The sequence below is a fragment of the Montipora foliosa genome, chromosome 13 (genome assembly GCF_036669935.1).
Source record: "Montipora foliosa isolate CH-2021 chromosome 13, ASM3666993v2, whole genome shotgun sequence".
Taxonomy (NCBI): domain Eukaryota; kingdom Metazoa; phylum Cnidaria; class Anthozoa; order Scleractinia; family Acroporidae; genus Montipora; species Montipora foliosa.
In genome coordinates, this window is record NC_090881.1 from 31083155 (window position 1) to 31105945 (window position 22791).

The 22791-nt window shown below is 39.5% G+C and overlaps 2 protein-coding genes and 1 long non-coding RNA gene across 4 annotated transcripts in view; 2 read left to right on the plus strand and 1 right to left on the minus strand.

Moving 5' to 3' along the window:
- LOC137982095 (uncharacterized) overlaps positions 1-9543 on the plus strand; it is a 10264-nt gene extending 721 nt beyond the window's left edge. Inside the window, exons 2-3 of the long non-coding RNA XR_011118607.1 lie at positions 4491-4539; positions 9431-9543. This is a non-coding gene — a long non-coding RNA (uncharacterized lncRNA). The remainder of the gene's footprint in view (positions 1-4490; positions 4540-9430) is intronic.
- LOC137982094 (glutathione reductase, mitochondrial-like) overlaps positions 1-12738 on the minus strand; it is a 13239-nt gene extending 501 nt beyond the window's left edge. Inside the window, exons 1-13 of the mRNA XM_068829141.1 lie at positions 12531-12738; positions 9881-9907; positions 9286-9374; positions 9132-9201; positions 8533-8665; positions 6631-6685; positions 6362-6461; positions 5965-6051; positions 5673-5825; positions 5503-5544; positions 4557-4758; positions 3195-3328; positions 1-225 (exon numbers count right to left, since the gene is read on the minus strand). The exon at positions 1-225 is cut by the window's left edge and continues 501 nt beyond it. Of these exons, the coding sequence (XP_068685242.1) occupies positions 76-225; positions 3195-3328; positions 4557-4758; positions 5503-5544; positions 5673-5825; positions 5965-6051; positions 6362-6461; positions 6631-6685; positions 8533-8665; positions 9132-9201; positions 9286-9374; positions 9881-9907; positions 12531-12689 (1401 nt within the window). The 5' untranslated portion in view covers positions 12690-12738 and the 3' untranslated portion in view covers positions 1-75. The remainder of the gene's footprint in view (positions 226-3194; positions 3329-4556; positions 4759-5502; positions 5545-5672; positions 5826-5964; positions 6052-6361; positions 6462-6630; positions 6686-8532; positions 8666-9131; positions 9202-9285; positions 9375-9880; positions 9908-12530) is intronic.
- Positions 12739-12762: 24 nt separating this feature from the next.
- LOC137982092 (uncharacterized) overlaps positions 12763-22791 on the plus strand; it is a 34714-nt gene continuing 24685 nt past the window's right edge. The window contains exons 1-11 of one of the 2 annotated variants that reach the window (XM_068829139.1): positions 12763-12932; positions 13934-14290; positions 14677-14719; positions 15104-15163; positions 16823-16886; positions 16969-17079; positions 17296-17406; positions 17769-17797; positions 18545-18677; positions 22410-22435; positions 22621-22689. In XM_068829139.1, the coding sequence (XP_068685240.1) occupies positions 14161-14290; positions 14677-14719; positions 15104-15163; positions 16823-16886; positions 16969-17079; positions 17296-17406; positions 17769-17797; positions 18545-18677; positions 22410-22435; positions 22621-22689 (776 nt within the window). In that variant the 5' untranslated portion in view covers positions 12763-12932; positions 13934-14160. The remainder of the gene's footprint in view (positions 12933-13933; positions 14291-14676; positions 14720-15103; positions 15164-16822; positions 16887-16968; positions 17080-17295; positions 17407-17768; positions 17798-18544; positions 18678-22409; positions 22436-22620; positions 22690-22791) is intronic. The other variant, XM_068829140.1, reaches the window with a different exon arrangement.

The following is a 22791-nucleotide window of genomic DNA, read 5'->3' on the forward strand; positions in this document are numbered from 1 at the left end:
ATTGAGTCCCAAATAACCCTCCCCCCACCCCCCCCTCCTTGCCCGCCTGCACGGCAAGTATGCCAGTACAGTTTTTTATCGCATTGTAACCAGTTCTTCAGATGCTGTAGGATGAATTGCCACCGTATCATCGAAATCTTGTTTTGTAGCCCCCATTTTAACCGCTACGGAGAATCCTTGCAAAATTTCATCACAGCCTATTCCAAGAATGTGCAGTCCAACAATCTATTGAGAAGACATGAAAAAAGGGTATTAGATGCAAAAAGAAAAAAAAACACCAACAAGACATAGTTTGATGCCACTCTGATTTGAATAAATTTGAGTTTAGCTTAGAAAGTTACGATTCAAAGAGCCAACGTTAGGGTTTGGGTTAGAAACAATGAAACAATATTTGGGGCTCATTGGGTTCGTTTTTGAGATACATGCGTTTAAAGGCAAATAAAGGGTGTTTTAAATGCCTCTTTTCTTGACATGGTGACCTTTTACGTCACATTAATGAGTGCATCTTGTTATAAATGATTGGTGTTTCATTTGGTACCATAACATTGCCATTACATAATACAGTGTTGTAGAATTAATCCTTCAACTGAGACATTCCCTCCAAATTGTTTAAACTGGTCTGAGTAATTAGCTTTCTTTTCTTTTAATAATATGCAAATAGGTGTCAGGTAAAATGCCGCCATCATCACGGTTCACAGGAGCGCGGGCGCCATTAATGTGTCAAGCTTCCAATCAACGGGCGTTGATGGTACAGCCGGGTAGTCGTGATAATTCTGGAATTACCCCACGCAATTGTGTGGTTAGTTAAGCCTGGTTTTCACAAGCGACGCAAGCACAAGCGCAAGCATAAGCAGCTTATGCTAAGTGAAAACGAAAGTCGACATAAGAATCAAAATCAACCACGGCAACCGCCATTTTCTTCAAATGCTCAGACGCAGGGAATCTGGAACGAGTGCTTTAATAGACCATTTTTGAATTCTCACGGCTGGACTGGATCTAGCATGAAATGGAGGCTAATGCGGGCAAATCTTTTCAAATGAAAATTTTAAATTTGCCCGCTTTAGCCTCCATTTCATGCTAGATCCAGTCCAACCGTTAGAATACGAAACTGGCCTATTGGCCAGATGCAACAAATTTCTTTGTGCTTATGCCGTGTTTCGTTTTCACACGACGCAAAGCGAACGCAAGCATAAAGCGCTTGCAAGCATAAGGAAAGGAAAACATTTCGGTCCTTGTGCTTATGATTGCGTCAAACCGTTTCCAAGGTGAAATAAGCGCTCCTGTGCTTGCGGCTTGCGTCGCTAGTGAAAACCAGGCTTTAGACAAACATGCTCTGACAAAGCAGAGTTTTCCTTTTTGCAAAGAAAAAGTGACGTTTGGTCTGTCCACTGTCAATTGCTAAAGCCACGCCAATCGTTTTCAGTATCGTAAAATTTTATTTTAAAAAATTAACAAACTCCTCAGAAATAAATAAAAATACACGGTCTACTACAAAACTAAAACTACTCTAAAAATCATTACAAATACTGCATTAAAGCAAGGGTGGCACAGTCGGTTAGTGCGCGGCCTTGGTGCATAAGGTCCTGAGTTCGATCCCCGGATCTCACATCCTTGTTTCGACTTCTTTCCTTTCAGTGTAGCCTAAGTAGCTTTAAATACCCTTAAAACGGAGCACTGATGGAAAGAGGGGGGTAAAATGAGCGCACCGTCGGCTTCCTGGGAGAGTACTCTCCAGAGAGTAAAGGGACTTCCGACGTCAAGTAACGTGTACCTTTACCTTTACCTTAAAAAATGCCCGCATTCCTTGCATCAACACTTAAGTCATCTAGAAAGTCTCTATTCTTCTAAAAAGAGGTTCTAGACTCTCGAATACATGTGTGGACTGATCTTAGAATTTCAAACGATATGCGTGTTCTAAGCCAAGATATCGCACTTGCATAAGACTCGCCGTTCTTATGGGAAAGTTTGTCCACTAGGTTTGCTCAGGAAAAGTTTGCATTCTTTCCCCATTCCTCCGTTCGTGCCAAAAACCGGGGGGGGGGGGGGGAAACAATCCTATTTCCACGTCAATAACTCTTTGCTGGTACTTTGTTCTGGTAAACACGTTGAGTTCACATGCGCAACACGTACATCGAAGAATGCTGTTACCCCTCGTGACGAGAAACTTCCTGCCTTTAAGCCTAGCCTCGGGGCTAAGGTGACCGTGGATCATAGGTCGAATACATCATTGTCTATCGGTAGGAGGTTGGGCTCTACCTCGACATTCTTGCAGACTTTGCTGAGCAGAGACGTGAGAAGGGTCCGTGTACCATCGTGTCTTTGAGCAACACATCCCTCCTTCATACATGGCAGGGCATGGCTGACAGTGAATGGATTTCCACGTGCGCAATAGCTCGGCAAATCCGCCAGTTGCAGATTGTAACGCAATGGGCCATTCCATTTTTTATCCGCACCCCCCCTATTGAGGGCCTGTTTTTTCTGGGGGGGAGGGGGGGGGGGGTCTTTAAAGGCCGTTTCTGAGGGGGTAACTGTGTCGGCACCTTTGATCTTTGAATAAATTCTGAACGGGGAGTGTGTCGGCACTTTGATCTTCTTTTCTTAGGGGGTCAAAAGTTTACTTTTCCGAGGGGGTGAAATGTAAAGTACCTCAATAGGGGGGGTGCGGATAAAAAATGGAATGGCCCAATCGAGTCCTTGAATTGTTGCTTATTGAAAGACAGGTCCTGCTCTTCAAGGGGTACGGCGTTGAGCCACGAGCTTGCACCCTTGTCTCTTGCCTGCATTGTTAGCAAGTCTGGTGAGAGAGATGCACCAATGGCCTCTCTTCTCGATTTTCGCTGCCATCGACTTGAGTGACTGATGTTGTCGTTTCAGGTCTTCCACATTTTGCTCACCCTCTGCCATGAAGGTGCTCTGCGTTCGTATAGTTGCTAAATGCGGTGCTGTTATTAAATTTGGGGCAGCGTATTGCTGTGGGGCTTCGGCTTTCAGTGTTGGTCATCAAGTTGAGCTATGGTTGAAGGTGAACTAGGTCTTGTAAGCTCCTTGGCGCTGCGTGAGTAAACATTCCTGGTGCGTGTGGTGTAATTGTCCAAGGAAAAGGACAACAAGGTTTTACTAAGGGCGTTGCTAGTAGAGTAATTAGGGAGAAATTACAGTTTTGCTTTGAAAGGTTAGAAAGACTTTCAATTTACCTTTTCGTTGGGCAGAAGACAAACTAGTTTCATTTTGGTGCTGGTCTTTCGTGTTGTGATCGCATGGTACATGTTGGTGAAAGACGACTTGTAAATCTTGATCTTGTCCTTGCCGTACTTTGCCTCAGCTTCCTCTGTGAATAAACGATAGCAAAGACACTCAATGCGACGGCTTTATTGCAACAAAGACTTAATGAGATTAATAGCTCCTTCGCTGAGCGCAGCTCCTTCGCCAAGCACTAATTTTGATGAAAAATTAGGGTTAGGGTTGGTTCGCTATCATACGGCGATCATATAAGGGTCGTCATAACCTGCGAGCAGGCTCACTTGTAGGCACGGAATTACAAGTGAGCCTGTTCGCAGGCTAGGGTCGTCAGAATACTGTGGGGAGGAACAACCTGTACTCGTTTCTCTTATTCGGTTTTCCTTTGTTTGACCACTTAATTTCCAGATAGCCTCCTGGGTCAAGCTCCGTTTTTTCGAACGGCAAATCACCCTAAATTGCTCTTTTCCAACGTTCGAAATGCCAACTGTTTTTTTTTTTGTATTCCGTTCCATTTATCAACCACAATATGGAAACTTTCCCACTCCTCTCTTTCCCTCTCCCCTCCCCTCCCCCCACCCAATTCCCCCAAAAAAGTACTACTGTCATACCTCTTGTTTTGATTATTACTGCCCAGTATGGGATGGTTGAACTGATTAATTACATTGAACGAAAAGTTTAAGAAACTCCAAAATTAGAATCTAGAGCTATGAACTTACTTTTCTTACTCTGGACCCACTTGGGTGGGGAAACTGGGGGATTTTCCATTTAGTGTACTTTGACACGGAAATATAACCGGGAAACTAGATACCAGGCCCCAGTTGGTTGAAGGGTGGATAGCACTATCCACTGGATAAATCACTATCTATTCGATAGCCCAATTGGTTCTGCTATTACTTATCCATTGGATAGTGATTTATCTGGTGGATAGCACTATTTATTGTTTGAACAACTGGGGATGGATCAGTAAAATCACAATGCTATCGTAGTTATTAAGTTTGTTACATATCTAAATTGGTTATAGGGTTAGGGTCTACAAGAAATTTTACGTGTATCTAATACCATACTTAGGTACCAAGGGGACCCTGAAGTGTAGTTTCTGCTATTTGTGACATTACAATCGAGTTCTGACCCTAAAGACTTTAGGCATTGAAGATTGAAACTTAAGTTTGGCCGTGGGGTTTCCATGCGGCAATCAAGTACCATAAACCAGTTTACCGTTATAGCAAATGATAATATAACATACATTTTAGGTTAGTCGCAATTGATGATTTTGCATGGAGTTCAAAAGAACTTTCAATGGTGAGTGAAGTTTTTACCTTGAGTGAGTCCCACAGTGCCTATTGGTGGATGACTAAACACCACAGTTGGTATGTTATCGTAATCAAGCTTCAAATGAGTTTGGCCCTCAAACAATCTGTGTGCTAATCGTCTCCCAGCGGCGATGGCCACTGGGGTGAGTAAAGCTTTGCCACACACATCTCCTAAAGCATATACATTAGGTCTTGATGTGTTTTGGTACTAAATTTTAAAAAAAGCAAAAATATGTTAAAAGTGAGTTCCTCCAGTCCATCAGCTTGTGCTTTGTAACCATAAACCGCTTGAGAAAAAAAGATGCTGCAAAAGACAGCCAGAAACAGCAAGTTTGCTGAAAATAAATGGATATAAGATCTTCCTTCTTTCATGGCTTTACAAGAACTACTATTAAGTGCATGCCTCGGCTTAGCATAACCGCTATGGCTGCTGGGCAAACAAAACCTATGGAATTACTCATTAGCAAGAATAATCAGCGATTGAGTTTTTAATCTCTGTTGTGAGCAGAGTATCTCTGACTGGCACAGCTTTACCGTGCACTTTCAAAGCATGTGATAAGAATTAGGGTGGCAGCAAAGCTGACTGGTTAGGGTGCTGGACTTGATCCGGAGGTCCCGGGTTCAAGTTATGCTCTGACCACCAGCTGGAGTTGTTGTGAGTGTCCCTCGGCTCAACTCCTGAGCTGCGCTTGTATATAGTCAACCGGTTTGCCTCCTAACGGTTGGGATTCTTAAGTCTGTTGTGTTCATTTTTATAGTTGCTTTATTCATTTGACGGCCACTATGTAAACTACTGGGTTACCAGTAATTAGTGTTCACCCTCATTAATAATAATAATAATAATAATAATAATAATATTATTATTATTATTATTATTATCATCATTATTATTGTTATTATTATTATCATTATAATTATGAAATTATTATTAAATGAGTTGAAGCAAACTTACTTCATCCACTATTATGTGGCCCTTTGCATCCATATCTATGCCCTGAAAAAATTACACAACATTCACTTAACAGAAAGTTAAAACGCTCACATTTATTTAGTAAATCATCAAAAACAGCCACTTTACTTGCATAACCTCACTGCATTTATTAGCACAGCACAATAACTTACCAAGCTTTCTAATCCAAGAGTGTCTGTATTTGGAACTCTTCCAATAGCCAATAATACACAATCATACCCTGTCAGAGTCACCTTCTCTTTCTTGTCTTTCAAGGTGTGCAAAGTCAGTAAGCCTGTGGCATCATCTTTTGTGATCTCTTGCATCTTAAAACATAAGGGCCACTCATTAATAAAGGGAAGATGCAAAGCAAAATTTACACATTTCTGATCTAAAGAGTATGAGGATCTCTGTAATTTTAATGCATTAAGTTCTGAGAAGGAACATGATCAAGTGGCATCTTACTGAGGTATGAGTGTGGAGCTCAATTCCAGCTTTGACCATTTCATCAGTTACACCTTCACTCAATGTGGAGTCAAATGTTCGAAGAACCTGCAATATAAAACCATTTGTTAAAGGACAATCATTTGACAATCACAAAAGAAAATTTGCCCCTAATGATATATTTAAAAAACCAGATCACTTACTTACTTGCCAGCTGCAATGATGTTATCATTATTACAATACTTTCAAGTGTGTCTTCAGTATTGTACAAACCAAGCTGCTTAAAATTATTTTGCAGAAACTAAAAAACCTTTTAAACAGCTTGGATTGGACAATATGGAAGAGACACTTGAAAAATAATGTTAGAGGCATACGAAAAAGAATACTTGACATAAAAAAAATCTATTCCATTGACTACCTTGTCGTATCTTATGAGGGATGATACTTTAGAGCCAAGTGCATTCAATATTCCTGCCAACTCAATAGCAATGTATCCTGCACCTATAACAGCCACTTTCCTGTTGGGTAAATGATCGGTAAATTTATAAAACTTACAGTAAACTTGTATATTCAGCTGCAGCTATCAAAAAAGTATAACTTAAATGTAGCACAGAAATTAAATTGTAAGACTTAAGGGAAACTTTTGCCCAGTTAGCTCTCTTTGTGTCAGCTATGTCTTAGTCTTACTTTGGGAGGTCTTCCAATTCAAAGAAGCCATCACTGGTGATTCCATATTGAGAACCTGCAGAAATGAGATCACAACAAGTAATGAGGTTGTTACGAAACCTAAACCCTGGAGAACTAAGACCCTAAAAACCAAGACCCCTTTGGTTTTCTTTAGCTGTCACTCTTTCAGGGGATCTTCCTAATATTTACCCATGGTAATAACGAAAACTAAGAGTGCAAGCCACCTCTAACAATAATTTGAAGAAAAAAAAAGAAGAAATAGATGCAAATAAATATGTTCTTTCCAATTTCTTCTCAATGTTCCAGTTTGAGTCTTCGCTTTTGTAGTTTTCCTCAAGACAGACTTCACACATGTCATTTTACATTGTATTTAATAGGCGCCAGGAAATAGGGTGTGTGTGTTTGCTTGGTTCTTTGTTTCTTTCTAAAGGCGAGAATAATGAGATTGATTGATATTGAGATTTCACGGTGTTTAGATCGCTTTGCCTTCCATCTACTTGGTAAAATCTCTGTTACGAGCATAGGAACTTAGGCCCATCAGGCCGGTGCTCATCTCCGGTTTCCGTAGCATGAAGCGACTAGGAGTATTTATACTCCTCCCTGGATGGGATGATAGTCCGTCGCAGGGTTTCCCCCAGCATTACGCCGGTACCCATTTATACACCTTGGTGGAGAGAGGCACCGTGGGGGTAAAGTGTCTTGCCCAAGAACACAAGTCAATAATATCCCTGGCCAGGCCCCAAACCCGGACCACTCGATCCGGAGTCAAGCGCACTAACCATGAGGCCACCGCGCCTCCCGCCTTCTATCCACTATTGAAGTTAAAAGGTTACATTGCATATGAGCTGGGGTGGGAAGGAAGCAAATTGGCAAATGTATACATTAATTATAGAATCAATGGTTTTGACATTGTCATCAGTGATCAAATTTAATAGAAAAGCCACTAAATCAGACTGAGTGCAAATTTCATGAACTTGAACATCATCAAATACTTCAGTAAAAATAGGGAATAGCAGCAAACAAATTTCTACTCTGTAGGACAAGCGGGCATGGGTGGCCTTCTTGTTCTTGTGCCACCCAGGTTGGTAATTCACTCCAAGAACTCTGTATATACTCTCAAAGCCACCAATCTCTGGCACAAAAAGTCTCTGCTTACAAGCCAGAAGGCCCATCAGACTGGCGCTTAACTCCGGTTTCCTTAGCATGAAGCGACTAGGAGTATTTCTACTCCCCCCTGGATGGGATGCTAGTCCATCGCAGGGTTACCCCCAGCATTTCGCCGTTACCCATTTATACACCTGGGTGGAGACAGGAACCGTGAGAGTAAAGTGTCTTGCCCAAGAACACAACACAATGACCCCTGCCAGGACTTGAAAAAGGACCACCCGATCTGGAGTCGAGCACTCTAACCATGAGGCTACTGCGCCTCCCGACCTCTGGCACGGGCCTGAATTATTAAGTGACTGCCCCACCCACTTTAGTTAAACATTTTGTTGAAATTCCTTTCCCACGGTGTGAGCAGTAGCCAGCTTTTGCCGTCAAGGTGTATCTGAACAACCACAACAATGGAAAATGTGTGGGGCAGTGTCTCAGTAATTTGGGCGCATTCCACATCTCAGTGGTTTTCGTAGAACAAGGTCTTAAACAAAAATCCACATGGTGTGGTCATTGTGCACCAGTGATTTGTCAAAATCCTTTTAACAATTTTACCTTTGACTGATAATGCACATGAACAATTTTACTACTCAGTATCTTTTTCTTTGACCTATCTTCTATTATTCCTGACCAAGAGACTGGTCAAGGAAAAACAAAATGTTTTCTCGTACACATGAACATGGGAATCTAATGTTAAGGAAAAATTCATGGTCTGCAAATGGCAAAAATCTGCATTGAATGACCCACCTGGAAAATCAGGAACAGTTGGCTTTCCCCCACATGCAATCAGAATATGTTTGCCACTGTATACACCACCACCCACTTTAACATTTCCGTCAGGTGTGAAAACAGCATGGCCTGAAATATACTCGACCTTATCCTGTTAAACCACAAGCAATGATTTGTAAACTTTGCAGGTTAGATTACATGTATATAACTAGACGGCAGCTTTTTTTTTTCTATCCTCCAAGTTAATCACTATTGAAGAACTAGGGATGTAGTTCTTGCTCTGAATTTAACCCATTTTTTTAATGAAAATGAAAAGCATTGCACTAAGTCCCTTGTTAGCTCCCGTCATCCTCTGAATGTATTTACTGACGGAATACAGATGTTGTGATTCATTTTGTCAGTATTTATTTTGCAAAATCACGATGAAGTTTCAACGAAGGTTGACAGCAATAAAAAAATTGATAAGCTTTTATCAGGGGCCATCTAAATGTACTTCATTAAAAAACTAAAAAAGGGAAAAAGGCACTTTACCAGTTAAGCATAAAAACCTTAGTAATGTTCACTGTCCATTGATGATTTCTGAGTAGAATAATATTTCTATTAACTAAAAAACTTGCCTTTGTTAGATTGTTCTCATAAATTCCATTTAATCTCTTCACGTATGCATCTCTTGATTTTTTCACCGTCCTGTGGGTATTAATTCAGTAAAATAATTATAACTTTATAAGAGTGGCCCTTAAAAAATCCTCAAAACACAACAAGAAAACTTACTCCCATGAGAAGTTGTTTAGTGTGACATTAAAGCCGTAATCGGCATGATCATGAATGTATTCTGCATGGACAGCTGTATTAAACATCACCTAACACAAGAAAATCCACAAAAAATAAATTAAAATATCTTTTATTTCCTCTTTAGATACATCTTTATTTACATGTGATGCAAAGAGATAAGGAACTCAAAGGATGTTTTACAGTCATTGGAAAAAAATTATTTTTAGTCTACTCAATGGTGTACAAAGTACAGCGTATGCATGATGGCAGGCTTAGAAAAAGTTCAAATTCTGACTTTCCCATTAGGAAAGCAAACTTCATGACCAACTTGCCCAAGTGCACAATTGTTTCTTTCACTTGCCTTTATTAAAAAAGAAAGAAAGAGAAATACCGGTAGGTACTGGATATTTGTTTATCACTAGAAATCCTTTGAATTCCCTTACTGATTAACTTGGGCGCTTGCCCATTGGGCAAGTGGTCTGAGAAACTTGCTTGCTCAAGTTTTAAATCTACTAGTTCCAGGCAACTGTACAGGGTTTTTTTTTTCGAACACTGGGCTTTCTTGAAATTTCTCTCTGACACTGCTTGTACTAACCTTCTTTGGAACACATCCAACATTAACCTAATAGAAAAAAAACAGAGGTGAACATGAAATCAGCATGTACAAGACTATAATGACAGACTCTTTAAAATCTGAAATTCATCTACAACCATTACACAATCAGTTTTTTAAACAATTATTTGTTCAAATCTATGATGAACACAACTGGCACCAGATGTCTATCACAAAGAGAACAGTGATGTCCTTCTGAGATGGAGGGTTCACATGACCTGTATTAGCTGAGGTATTTCATTAGCAGTCACTGTTTCTTTTTCTTTTGGTTTGCAAATTGTGGGTTACGAACCTTAATCTAAACCTTAACCCTAACCAGTAACCATAACTAGGATATGCAGTGTTGTAAATCAGAAACAGGGGAGTAAAGGAAGACTAGGGCCAATGGAGGAATTTGATTCATTGATGAAGGCTTTATTTCAGTCTTCAGTTTTGCCTTCCCTTTTGATAGCAACTTTAACTCAAGGATACCAGAGATTTCCCCTATTGAGGGTATCTGCCTAGATTGTAAGTAGTCCTTTTGTAAATCAGTCAAGACTGAGGGAGGCTTGGGAAGAGGAGAGAAAGAAGGACTGCAACCTTTTCCGTAACTGATGCCTTCAAAATTTCCCATTGCACAAGCAACAGGAAATTTGGATTGGTCCGTTGACAATGCACTGTTATCAGATCTTTTTTGACAAGTTAATTATTTTTTGTCAGATTGTGCATCAATTATAAGCAACATATGGCTTTTGCAGTAGATTTCAATCGTTCATCCCTACAAATGGGAAACATTGAACCCAAACTAAAGCAGAAACTTGTGGTCAAAGCTCTCCTATTGGGCAAGTATGGTTTCCGCAAGACTGTTATTTATGAGAGCTTTGTCGGGGTACAGGGGGTGGTGCAGTGGTGAGAGCACTTGCCTCCCACCAATGTGACCCGGGTTCAATTCCTCGACTCGGCAGTTTGTTGGTTCTCTACTCTGCACCGAGAGGTTTTGTCCGGGTACTCCGGTTTCCCCTCTCCTCAAAAACCAGCATTTGACTTGACTTGCATTGATTGTTAACTTCAGTTTACAGTGTCCCCAATTAGTGCTCCAGCGCTAGAACGACTAGACACTTAAATAAAGTTCCTTTCCTTTCCTTCCCTTCCCTTTGTCCTGTTTAAAAAGGGGTACGGGTGACTGAAATCAAATGCCATCCGATCGTGGTAATGGTTCATTGTTCCAGCATCACCAAAGACCAGATTTGGTCGAATGATTATCTATGGCTAGCTAGTTGCCTTCCAGAAGCAAGGTACTGAAGAAATGGCTTCAAACACATATTGAGTCATTATTTCTGCAGAACAAGCTCTGTCTTCAGATTTTATGATTGTGAAGAGTCAGCCATCCTAAACAAGAATTTGTCTTTGATAGTCATAGATGAACATCACACCGTTGAAATTTGCCAAACACTCCAACATTCAATTTAACATTTATTCTGCAAATCCACCAAAATCTGAGGCCTCATTCTGCTTAGCTTTTCTGCCTCTCTTTTTACCAGGCTTCTTTGGAGTGTCGCTCATTAAATTCAAAGTAAAATACAGTAGTTTTTTTATGGTTTCATTTCCGCATAGTTGATTGAATTCGACATGCACATAGATATTCCCAAGCTGTTACTGTAGTTATTTTGAGTGTTTATTTACATTTGCAATAAAACAGGCAGAACCATCTTTCATATCACTTTCACTAAATTAAATTCATTAATTTAATTCACTTATTAGATTACCAGATTTGGTCATGATTCCTGAACATGTGCATTACAGAAAAGGGTGCAGTCCCTTCTTTTTCTCCTCTTCCCAAGCCTCCCTAGGTCTTTTTATTCGTTCGTGAGACAAAAAAAGACTGCCTCAGAAAAGAGGGCTGCTCGACTGATTATGAAGGGACTGCTCACAGTCTAGTAAATGCCTGCAGCCGGGTGAAGTTGACTAAGAGTTGATTTTGATGCAGGAGGAAACCAAAGTACCCAGAGAAAAACCCTCAGAGTCAGATTGATAATCGACTGGAAGTCAGCCCTCATAAGACCTTATGGCCGAGGCCAGGGTTGAACCCGGATTGTAGGGGTGGGAGGGGCAGTTGATAGCCACTAAGCCATCCTGACTCCCTTGTTCAGTTTAATGTCATTTGTCTAATTTCTATGCAGAAAGTATTTTCAAAGACTTGACTTCCCTAAAATTATTGTTAACCACATGCCGGTGTTCTATTTAAAGCAACTTAGCCGTGCAACACGGAAATTACAAGGCAGATCTTGTCTGAGTTGATGACTAAAGCGAAATAATATAACAGACTATGTTCGTCAATATTCATCAAACCATGTTCACACCGCAAAGTGTGCAGAAAATGTGAAATCTTTTACCATCACACAATTATTAGGGTCCCAATTAAGTGGCATTGACCTAGAAGACGAACCTTTACAAGGAATTGGAATCGAAGTCGTCTTTCAATAATTCCAACTACAGCCAAGATTGGAAAAAATAAACTTCGATCTTGGTAAAATCAAATTATAACATGGATACCAAGAAAACTAACTAATGCAAGAAAAAGGTGGCTTTGGGATACCAGAAACGCATTTAATAAGCCGTCACGCCTTTACTATTGACACCTAATAATACTCACACATGTTCCTCCAAGTCTGCCATGCTCTATTATACCAACTTTCGCTCCAAGAACTGAGGCCCTTCTCGCGCTGCCAAGGCCACCAGAACCACCACCAATCACTAGGTAATCAAATGTCTTAACTGTTGGAGGCATCATGAAGCGAAGCGAAATGCGCATCTGAAAGTGTATTTTGTTTGTTGCTTTTGATATTGACTATGTAAATAATCTGGCACCAGTCTCCCTGGGGACTTACCATCGCCTGATTCTACAACAGCTGGGAACTGGTGTCCGAAAACTAGATGGCAACTCTATAGTAAAATTTTTGATGGGCAGGACTAAGGTGAATTAAATAAACTTTCTGTCTCTTCTTATGCTTTTCAAGTTTAGGAGGAAGTGAAAGCTCTTTGGATTAATTTCGGGGTATGTTTACATCTGCTTTGGTTGTCAAGGGAATTTGTTTAGACATTGTAGTTCATACACAGTAATAATATTGTAATCACGATAATATAAGGTTTCAAAAAAGATGTTCAACAATTGTGCTTATTCTTTCTTTTACAAAAAACTTCACACAAGAGAAAGATACATGCTGGTTATACTCAGGTTTCTTGTGTATGTGACTTTTTGTCATAATCCACAGGATGAATGAATATTTGATGTTAAATTATTGAGTATAAAAGATCATGGAATTTATTATGAACTATTTAAGTGACTTTTAAGTACGCATTTGAGTGATTTAGTGACTTTTCCATCAATTCTAATAGACCATATTTGTATTCTCAGTATTGGACTGGAACTACAGTAGCTTGCAATGGAGGCTTCCTAACATTAGCCTCCATTGCAAGCTAGTTCCAGTCCAATACTGAGAATACGAATATGGTCTATTAATAGATCATTTTACAGTTCTGTGCTCAGTTACCAGGTCTTTGAATAAAAGCGAGGCTGGAGTTGACCTTGCTTTGATACATACCTCAATGCTTTTCTTAATATGTAAATAGAAACTTGTTAACACTACAGCAACATGATTTACATAAGAAAAGCAATGAGGTTTGTATCAAAGCTAGGTCAACTCCAGCCTTGCTTTTATTCAAAGGCCTGGTAACTGAGCACAGAGCTGTGAAATGGTCTATTGAAAAACAAAAATGTCAACAATATTCCAAGGCTTCTCCACAATGTATTGATACATGTTACTTCAACAAGGAAAGAGAGGGAGTCTAAAGGGGGTCATTGTGGTCTTACTACCATGAAACACAAGGTTCATGGTTACCAGTCACTATTTTAAGGATACTAGTGTCACAGAGACCCACTCATTACTCAATGAACGTGTTTGAGTATCTGATGTTGATGAGCCTGAATGGTGATTACATGTATGTTGGGAAAAATGTTTGAGTTTTTTTACATGTATGTTTCTTTCTTTTCTTTAGAGATAATTATGTTTGGAAATGGTCGAAATGTGAAATAGTGGTAAAAGAAGTACCGGTATGTTCAGTCACCACCCTCCAAAGAAGCTGTTGTCACCAAAAGGGTTGTGATGGTCAATTGCTTTTGATCTTGTCTGCATGGTCACCAACAAGTGGATGAGAATGAAAGTTGTCATACATTGTATGCTGTCATAGACAAGGTGCATAGACAGGCTTCATCTTCTTGAACAATGTCATTACGAACCAGGATCAATGGTTTTACTGCCTGGGTGAATCTGAGGCTCACTCCATCTGGTTATTTTATGCATAACATTCTGACAGATCTTCTCAAGGGATATAACATGAAGGTTCTTCTTGAAAGTAAGTATCACTACAGAATACCTTGCTTCTATATATAGCATGAAATGTTGTCAAATTTATTCTTATATAATTAAGGTGGCTCAAACACTTTCAGGAAAGTGTACATATATGTCATCACTTCATCTCACTTTGTAAACCCCTAATGTAAATAAATATGAACATCATACAGGGACAGTAAACTATATAAGAACTCAGATAGCCTAATTCATCTTTTGATTTGTTCTGGTTGATTTCCTGTGCAAAGATCAAACTGACTCATCAAATTCATGATATCAAGGGTTGATGCTCAACATTTCAGTTTTCTAATCTTCATTTGGTCGTCAATTAACTTCTATCAATTCAGTTGATGCAACCAAATGATTCTTTCCATATTTTGACTTTGTCAGGTCTAACTGGTAAACCCCTGGAAAAGCTACAAAGTTTTGATGGGTAAGTTTACAATTTGCTTAAAATTATAATTATAGTCAGTGCAAACTGCATGTACACCCACATACATGTAGGTGTTAGGGCTGAGCAATCACTGTATCTATTGTCTTTTATGTTATATGGCAATTAATGTAGCAGTAAGAGGGTGGCAAAAATAAGGATAGTTTTAATAACCTAATGGACCCAACTACAGTATTATTTGGGTCCATTAGAAGACTGTCCTTTCCACCATGTCCACGATCAGGTAGTCAAAAATCTCCAAGTTTAATTAACAACCTTAAAAGGGTCAACCCCTGTTCCTGTGATAAGGGATGGCCTGGTCATTTAACCAGAAGCATGTGGCATGTAAAAATAATTTTCACATGATAGTTTCATCATGAATTACAGATTGACCCAACAACAGAAAATTACAAGAGTTGAATGGATTGTAAAAGAGCTGAAAAATGCGTAAGTTGAAATTTAGTGGAATTGTTAAGATTATCAAAGAAAGTTAATGGGTTGTACATCTATGTATCCACAATGCTGTAAATTGTTAAGAAAGTGTAAAAAATAAGAAACAGCAGTTACATGTAACTGTTGACCTTGACTCTTGAGAATTGAAATGTTGATCTGGCAAAAAAAATGATTTTTTTGTTTGTTTTATTTATGCATGTATGTAATGGATAGATTGTGATAGAAAACTAATTTCTGTCAGTACCGCATTAAATCAATTGGTGGTGTAATGTTGGGAGATATATTATTACAAAACTAAAAGAGAAACGATCCTCGCACTTTACATTTGTATATGGACAATTTAAGGACGGTGCCTACCATTGTTATTGCGCATACGTTCTGCGCATTTCCAGATACTCGGATTTCCTATCGCTGATGCTTACTAATACAGGGATATTTTTGCGCGGTTTAAAACTATCCGGAGAAAGTAGATCTTAGTAAGTACTCTTGGTATCCAAAAAGAAAATTGGGGGTAACCATGCATTTTTGAGAGATAATTAAGCTTCAATTTGAGAAAGAATGCCATAAATTGCTTTGTATTTTAGAGCTTTTTACAAATATTATTCATGACTTATCTTTGAAAAATGCGTGGTTACCCCCAATTTTCTTTTTGGATTTCAATAACACTTGTTAAGATCTACATTTCCTGTATAATCAAACACCGGGGCAAAAATATGTTTAATTAGTAGGCACCGTCCTTAAGGAACGCTCTTGTAGACACCTGAAAAATTCAAGTGTCTCTAATCAGAAAAAGAACCCATGACCTCAGACAATTATTGCTTAACTTGTCCAGATAAGTGCACATGAGGATCACTTCAGTCGCTCTTTTGTCTATAGCTCTCTCTTCGATGCATACAGAAAATACAGTTGTATTGTGCTCTACAGGGGTTTCTAATCAATAACGTTTGAAGTACAGTAGATGGCCCTGGGCTAATCAATGTAAGCGGTGACCACTCTTGTCTTTTACAAGGGTTTGAGTGAAAATCAAGGCAGAGTAGCCAGTGGTGAGAGGCAAATTTCTGACAAACAGATGGCAGTATACCCCCAGTTACCAGCTTCCAATGAAACCCCTGGCTCTGTCTCTTCGCAATGCCGCCCAATACAAGAATATGTTTTATTATATAAACACCAATGAACTACCAAGTGAGCTTTCACGCAAAAAGATTTTATCTTCACATGTGAAATGATCACTGTTGCTATGGTTACATTCAAAAATCGCGCCTTTTGATGCCTTTCGTGTTTCATTTCATTGGTGTTTATAATAGTAAATAGAATATTACATGGCCGCTTGGAGATACGAAATTTCTCTTTGAGTGTTGAAAAACATTTCATGAGAGCGCAGCGAACGAGTTAAATATTTTTCAACACGTGGGAGGATCATTTCTCTCTTGTAGTATATTTTCTCCAAAAACTACAAGCATAATGCCGTATTGGCATCTCAAAATTGCAATTAGTTTATGAACCGGTAATTTCAAATTATTAATAGTAATTATTATTATTTTTATCATTCATGAAATTTGGTTAACATCAACCATCTAATTCATTCATTTGACACTATCTTTTCCGTGTGCTTTCTTTTTCATTTATAATTTAACAACAATATATTCTTAACAGAAAGATTATTTCCAAGGCCACACATGTGGATTCCAGAATGTTTGCTATGAGATGTGCAGATCAGGTAAAGTTCACTTTTTTATGTGTGGAATTTGAAAAAGTGCTACAAAAATGTGTCTTTGTTTGCTGACTTTTTTCATTTACAGGTATTTGATTTATTGTGGTGTCTTGTGTGTCATGATATTTGGTTCGTTTGGGAACGTTCTGAATTTCTCCAGCAAGCTCAAGGACAAATACTTACATCCAAGGCTTTCTCAGTAAGTTCATAAATTTTGGACAGAATTACAATGTAAATAATATTATTATTCATTGATACAATTTACTTGTCAACATCTTAAAGGCGATAAATCTTATATAATACAGTTTAAATAGTATTTTTAAAAATAATAATTGTCCATCGTTGGTTTAAATTTGGGAAAAATTATAACAATTGACATTATTCATTTTTTCTTGTTTAAATTTACTTTTTCAAGTGGACACCACCTCCTCCACCACCAAAAACACCAACACACAAAGTAGAGAGGTCCATGCTGCAAGGATTTGGATCCAAATCACTTGTTCAGACGCCAGTGGATACTCCCAAGGTATGACCAAACCCATTTCCCTGGCTGAGGAGATGCCAGTTAGCCAATATGTTCTTCACTTCCATCTGGCATAAATGAAGGATGTTCATTTCATTAATTTTAACTGAGGTATCCAGAGTAATTGCCTGAGTCTGTTGATCTGTTGTGCTTTCAATCAGTGACTGCTGTCAATGAGGCTGCTTCTTGGGGCCCAAGCAGTGGAGTCCCTGCCACACCCACCCCCTCCTCCCCTATTTCATTTGATAAGGTTTTGCAGTGTTGGAAAAACTACTTTCAGTGATGATTCTTAAAGAATCTGAACTTGCCAATATCTGCAGAAGATCACTCCTATTTATAATAATTTGATTATTCTTTTTTGTCAGTTACCCCCAGAAAGTCCCACAAGTCTTAGGTAGGTCTTTTTGTTCTAAACTGAGATATCACTCATATCTGCCAAATCTGTCACCCTGACCTTTTGTAGAGAGGACATGTCTTGCTCACCCAATTGTGACAGAAAGCTTTAATTGACTACTACAAGCAAGAACAGAAATAAGGAAAAGAATAATCAATCTGTGGCCTTTAGAGGCAGTGTACGTTGGAAGCTGAGAATTGCTAAGGTCCACGGAAATGGCAGAAATCCCCCAAAAAAGAAGATGATGAGACACATGTCTTTGAACATTGAAAAAGTCTCATTTAATAATAGATACATCTACTGGTAGGCTTTGTTAGTTTTAAAAGTTTGAGAGCTTTTAAAGGCTTTAAAGGGTTTTTAAATTATTTTTTAAACATATCTCTCATGATTTTCCCCAAAAGCACCAAGGCTTATCGAGGGGGATTACAATATTAAACTCACATTGGTGGTGATATTATTAATTTTTGTCAATGACATCGATGACAGTAATATTTAGTTTTCTCTGGTGACAATTTTAAGTTTTCCTGGTCCTTGACTCTAATGTTAACAGCATTTCTCTTTTTCACCAACATGGCATTATTGGCCCACCAACTGCCATTTAATTATTTTGATGATCCTTAAGATTGATTGAAGCATGCTAATACCAAGCCATGTACTAGGCTATAAGTTGATCTAAAGGCTCTTTTTTTCCCTTATGATCAAGGTTTTCTAATGATACAGATTAATTTAAATTATGTTTAATATCAGCAAGTCAGATGATATGGTTACCAAGAGGCGCAGATCAATGAACTTTCCATCTCCAGAGTATTGCATTCTGGACATGGTGAATGCTCATCTCAAAATGAACAGAGAAGGACGCAAGCTTACCAGGGGTGTTTTGGTAGGTATGAAGCGTCTTAACCCATTGACTCCCAGGGGTTCCCCATTGACGAGTAAAATAGTCTGGTGTTAGACAGAGTAAAATACTAAGTCTAGCCGGTTTGGACGTCAAAGGGTTAAGGCCCTTATCATAAAAATTATGATAATAATAAAGTGTTCTCATTTGTCTCACGATGTGGTCATTTGTGATGTAGATCACAACATTTCCACGGCATACTGCTAGTCTTCATCAGGCGATGAGGTCAACTGGTTACGCGTCACCTTTTAAGCAGGATGCTCCACTGTGACTGTTTGGTTTTCAGCAGCTGTAATTGATGCATTTCGATCCTCCCTGTTTCGGTGTGTTGTTCCTTCAGCAGTCCACTATCGTACGGTTCTGCTGTTGTTGTGCTTCTTGATCATGGGCTTCCATGCTTCCAGAATTTCTATTCCACTATCCCTGTTGATGTTTTTAGGGTGAAGTCTTATGTGAATTGTCTCTTTGACCCTGTGTGTGTACCAATGAGGATCACGACCAATAAACTTTACTTCGTCCCAAAGAGGGCTGTGTCAGGCGTTGTTAGCGTGTTCTGAAACAGCGGAGGTCTGGGTACGGGCAAGTCGTATGTCTTGCTCATGTTCTTTGATTCTATCTTGGATAGGTCTTCCAGTCTCGCCGATCTACATTTTACTACATTCACAGGGAATCCTGTAAACCACGCCATCTTGTTTAGTCAGTTCGACAGCGTCTTTTGGTCGTACTAGATGTGATCTTAATGTAGTCTCCAACTTGAAAACAGTGCGTATGCCTTGTTGCTGTAGGCATTGGCAAAGTTGTTTGGATAGGCCTTTGACATAGGGTAAAACCGCAGCAGACTTGGACTTGATCGTGGGCTCAGCACTGCTACTCGGTTTCCTGGACTTGGTGGTTACCTGCAAGAAAGAAAAATGGTAAACAGACAAGAACAGAAGACAGGTGCTTCTTCTCCTTGGAGATAACAGAGGGTTTTGTTACAAGATGTTTGGCTTGCTTGTAGGGGTACTTGACAATCCCGCATTTTAGTGATTGCGGGTGGTGGGAATCATACGCTAAGTACTGATCAGTGTGCGCAGGCTTCCTGTATACGCTGGTGGTGAAGTGGCCGTCCAGTTCTCTTGAAACTGCAGTGTCAAGGAAAGCAAGTTTGTAGGCGTTCTCTGTCTCCATGGTGATTAAGTACACTGCAAAGAAATTCAACTGGAATAATATTTATTGAGTAGTCAGTGTAGCTATTAAAGTGCCTATTGAAACAAAAAATAACCAAGGCTTATTTGAAATATCTTTTGAAGAAAGGAAACATGGTGTTCTCATTTTTAAAATATTTCATATCATTGGGGAGATATTAAGGTTTTTGTGTTGAAACTGATGACGTCATCAGTTGTTCCAAGGGGAAAGCAAATCACAAAATCTAAAATATCCTTGGAAATATTACCGCAGTTCTCTTCAAACTTGGCAATAGTAATGTTTATCAGCCAGCACATAAAGTGACACCCTTTGTACAGTTGCCATGGCAACCTTTTTGCTTCCAGATCAAGGTTGTGCAGAACTGGTGTTCCGCTTTTTGTCTTAACCAAACCTTCATTCACACTCAATGAGTTGATTAGGAGACCTACAGCAACATGGGCTTTATGTGTCTTTTGAGCAGGACTGTCTGTCTTGCTTGATTTGAGAGGAAATTAAGAAACATCATTTATAATCAAAAGGGACTGGAGCCAAAATTGTTGCCATGATTACGTCATACTCTGCACCATCTTGCACCTTACTTAAGGGTTATTACTCATGCCAAGTTTGAATCATGTCGCTGTCACACTTTGAGCGATATTCTTGATAATTTTTGTGATCCATCTTCCAGCGGAACCACTGTTGAGGTGTCACACATGGGATCGGGCAGGAGGGAATGATCTCATAGGACTCAGTTCTCCCATGGATCCGAACAAAAGAGAAAGAATTGGACGTGTGTGGGAGACCAAGATCAGTTCAGCAGGCATCCATGTTGAAAAAGAGCGTAAAGGGAGAAGGTGATGAAAGATATAGAGGGATGCAAAGGAGGATGGGATGACCTCATCGAAGCTGGGGATTGCTAAGGTCCACGGAAAAAGCAGAAACCCCCCAAAAAAGAAGATGAGACACATGTTTTTGAATATTGAAAAAGTCTCATTTAATAATAGATACAATATATACAAACAAAGTAGAGTTCCGTAGTGTTTGCACGAAGGAATGTTCCATAAGGTCCCTACTCAGTTCAAAAAACAGTGCCCCACATGCGCACCATGTAAATTTTAGTCATCGTCCGACAGGAGTCCGGAGAGAAGACTATCACCTGTTTTGCTTGTTTGGAACTCCTAGGTAAATGGGTCCTCTATTACGACACCGATTCCATCCTCGACGTGCATTGTCCCGCTTAACCTGACATCACCCTCAGTACGCATCTTCGTGAGTTCACCACCAAACTCAGATCTGGTCAGCACAAACCCTATCCCTAACAAAGTGAATTCTGTTAGGGCGGACCCAATAACTAGGGGTACATGTGTAATGATGACAAGACAGAGTGTAGAGTGAAAGGCCATTCTCTCAATGTAGAGGGAAAGGCACAGCTCAATTATGAGGTGTTGCGCCAAAACAATATTATTGTCAAGCACATAAAACCACCCGAAAATCAAAACAGTACGAGATTCATACCCATTCCATCCACAGAAACTATCAACTCATTTACAACAAATAGGTACTTCAGCTGGGAGCCGCCATGATGTATCATTATGGTTACTCATTAAGTAAAGTATGATCGTCCGGGTGAGTGTAGTCCTGAGAAGGACTGTTTGAGATGACATTGACTGACATTTCAACAACCTGAGCGGAAGTCATCTTCAGAGCCTGACTTCCGCTCAGGTTGTCAAAACGTCAGTCAATGTCATCTCAAACAGTCCTTCTCAGGACTACACTCACCCGGACGATCGTACTTTACTTAATGATATGACTCCTGGGTTCAAACCATTTACAATATTATGGTTACTGTCTCACCAAGAACGATGATGCTAACAAGGACACCCGTGAGTTGCTGTCGGACACTGAGGATGAACTGAATTTGGACTATGTGGCCAACGCTCGCCTTCTCTTCAAACTGGGTTTGACGACACTTAGTGTTACAGGGTGCGCATGCAGGGCAACGTTTTTTGAATTGAGTAGGGACCTTATGGAACATTCCTTCATGAGAACACTGTGGAACTCTCACGTCTTCTTTTTGGTGGGTTCCCGCCCTTTCCAGAGACCTTACCATAAGGTCATCCGATCCTTCTTTTCGTCCCTCTATATCTTTCATCACCCTTCTCCCTTTACCCTCTTTTAACATGGATTCCTTCCGACCTGATCTCGGTCTCCCACGTAAGTCTAATCCTTTCTCTTTTGTTAGGATCCGTGGGGGAACTGGGTCCTATGACATCATTCCCTCTCGTCCAATCCCATGCATGACACCCCAACTTTGAATTTCCTGACCGCTATATTTTTTCCCAACATGGTACGCAAAACAAACCTAACCTTTTTTTCTGGAGCGTCTGCAGAAACACAACTCAACAAGCCTCTACCACTACTCACCTGCACCTTAATACCCTAACAGTTATTGCTAAGATTATGGTTAAAATAATGTTCAAGTTGTGGGCAGTACAGTGTACTGACTTTAGTGATATTCTAATAATTATTATTATTGTTGTGTGTTTTCAGAGTTTAAGTGACTTAACAGACAGCAGGTAGGTGTGACAATGAAGGCCACCATCTTCCACTTTGTCATTTTCCAGCTATTTTAGACAAGACTGTAGTTTCATAAAATGAAGCACAACATTCATAGCTAGTTGATTGCTTTCAATTTGTTGGCTTTTGCTATTCTTAGTTCTTTGATGTTTGACTTTTGACTTTCCTTAAATTGTACTTGAAGGGTTCTCTGTGCTCTGGTAAATTCATTTGTCCCAGAAACCTTCACCACAGAAGTTTTACTAAACGATAGGTAGGTAAACTAATAATCTAAGGGCGCTTTCCTTTTGTCAGAACTGGCCATACAGACCCATCAGTTTACAAATAAAATGCAGCAATTTTGAAAGAACACTTA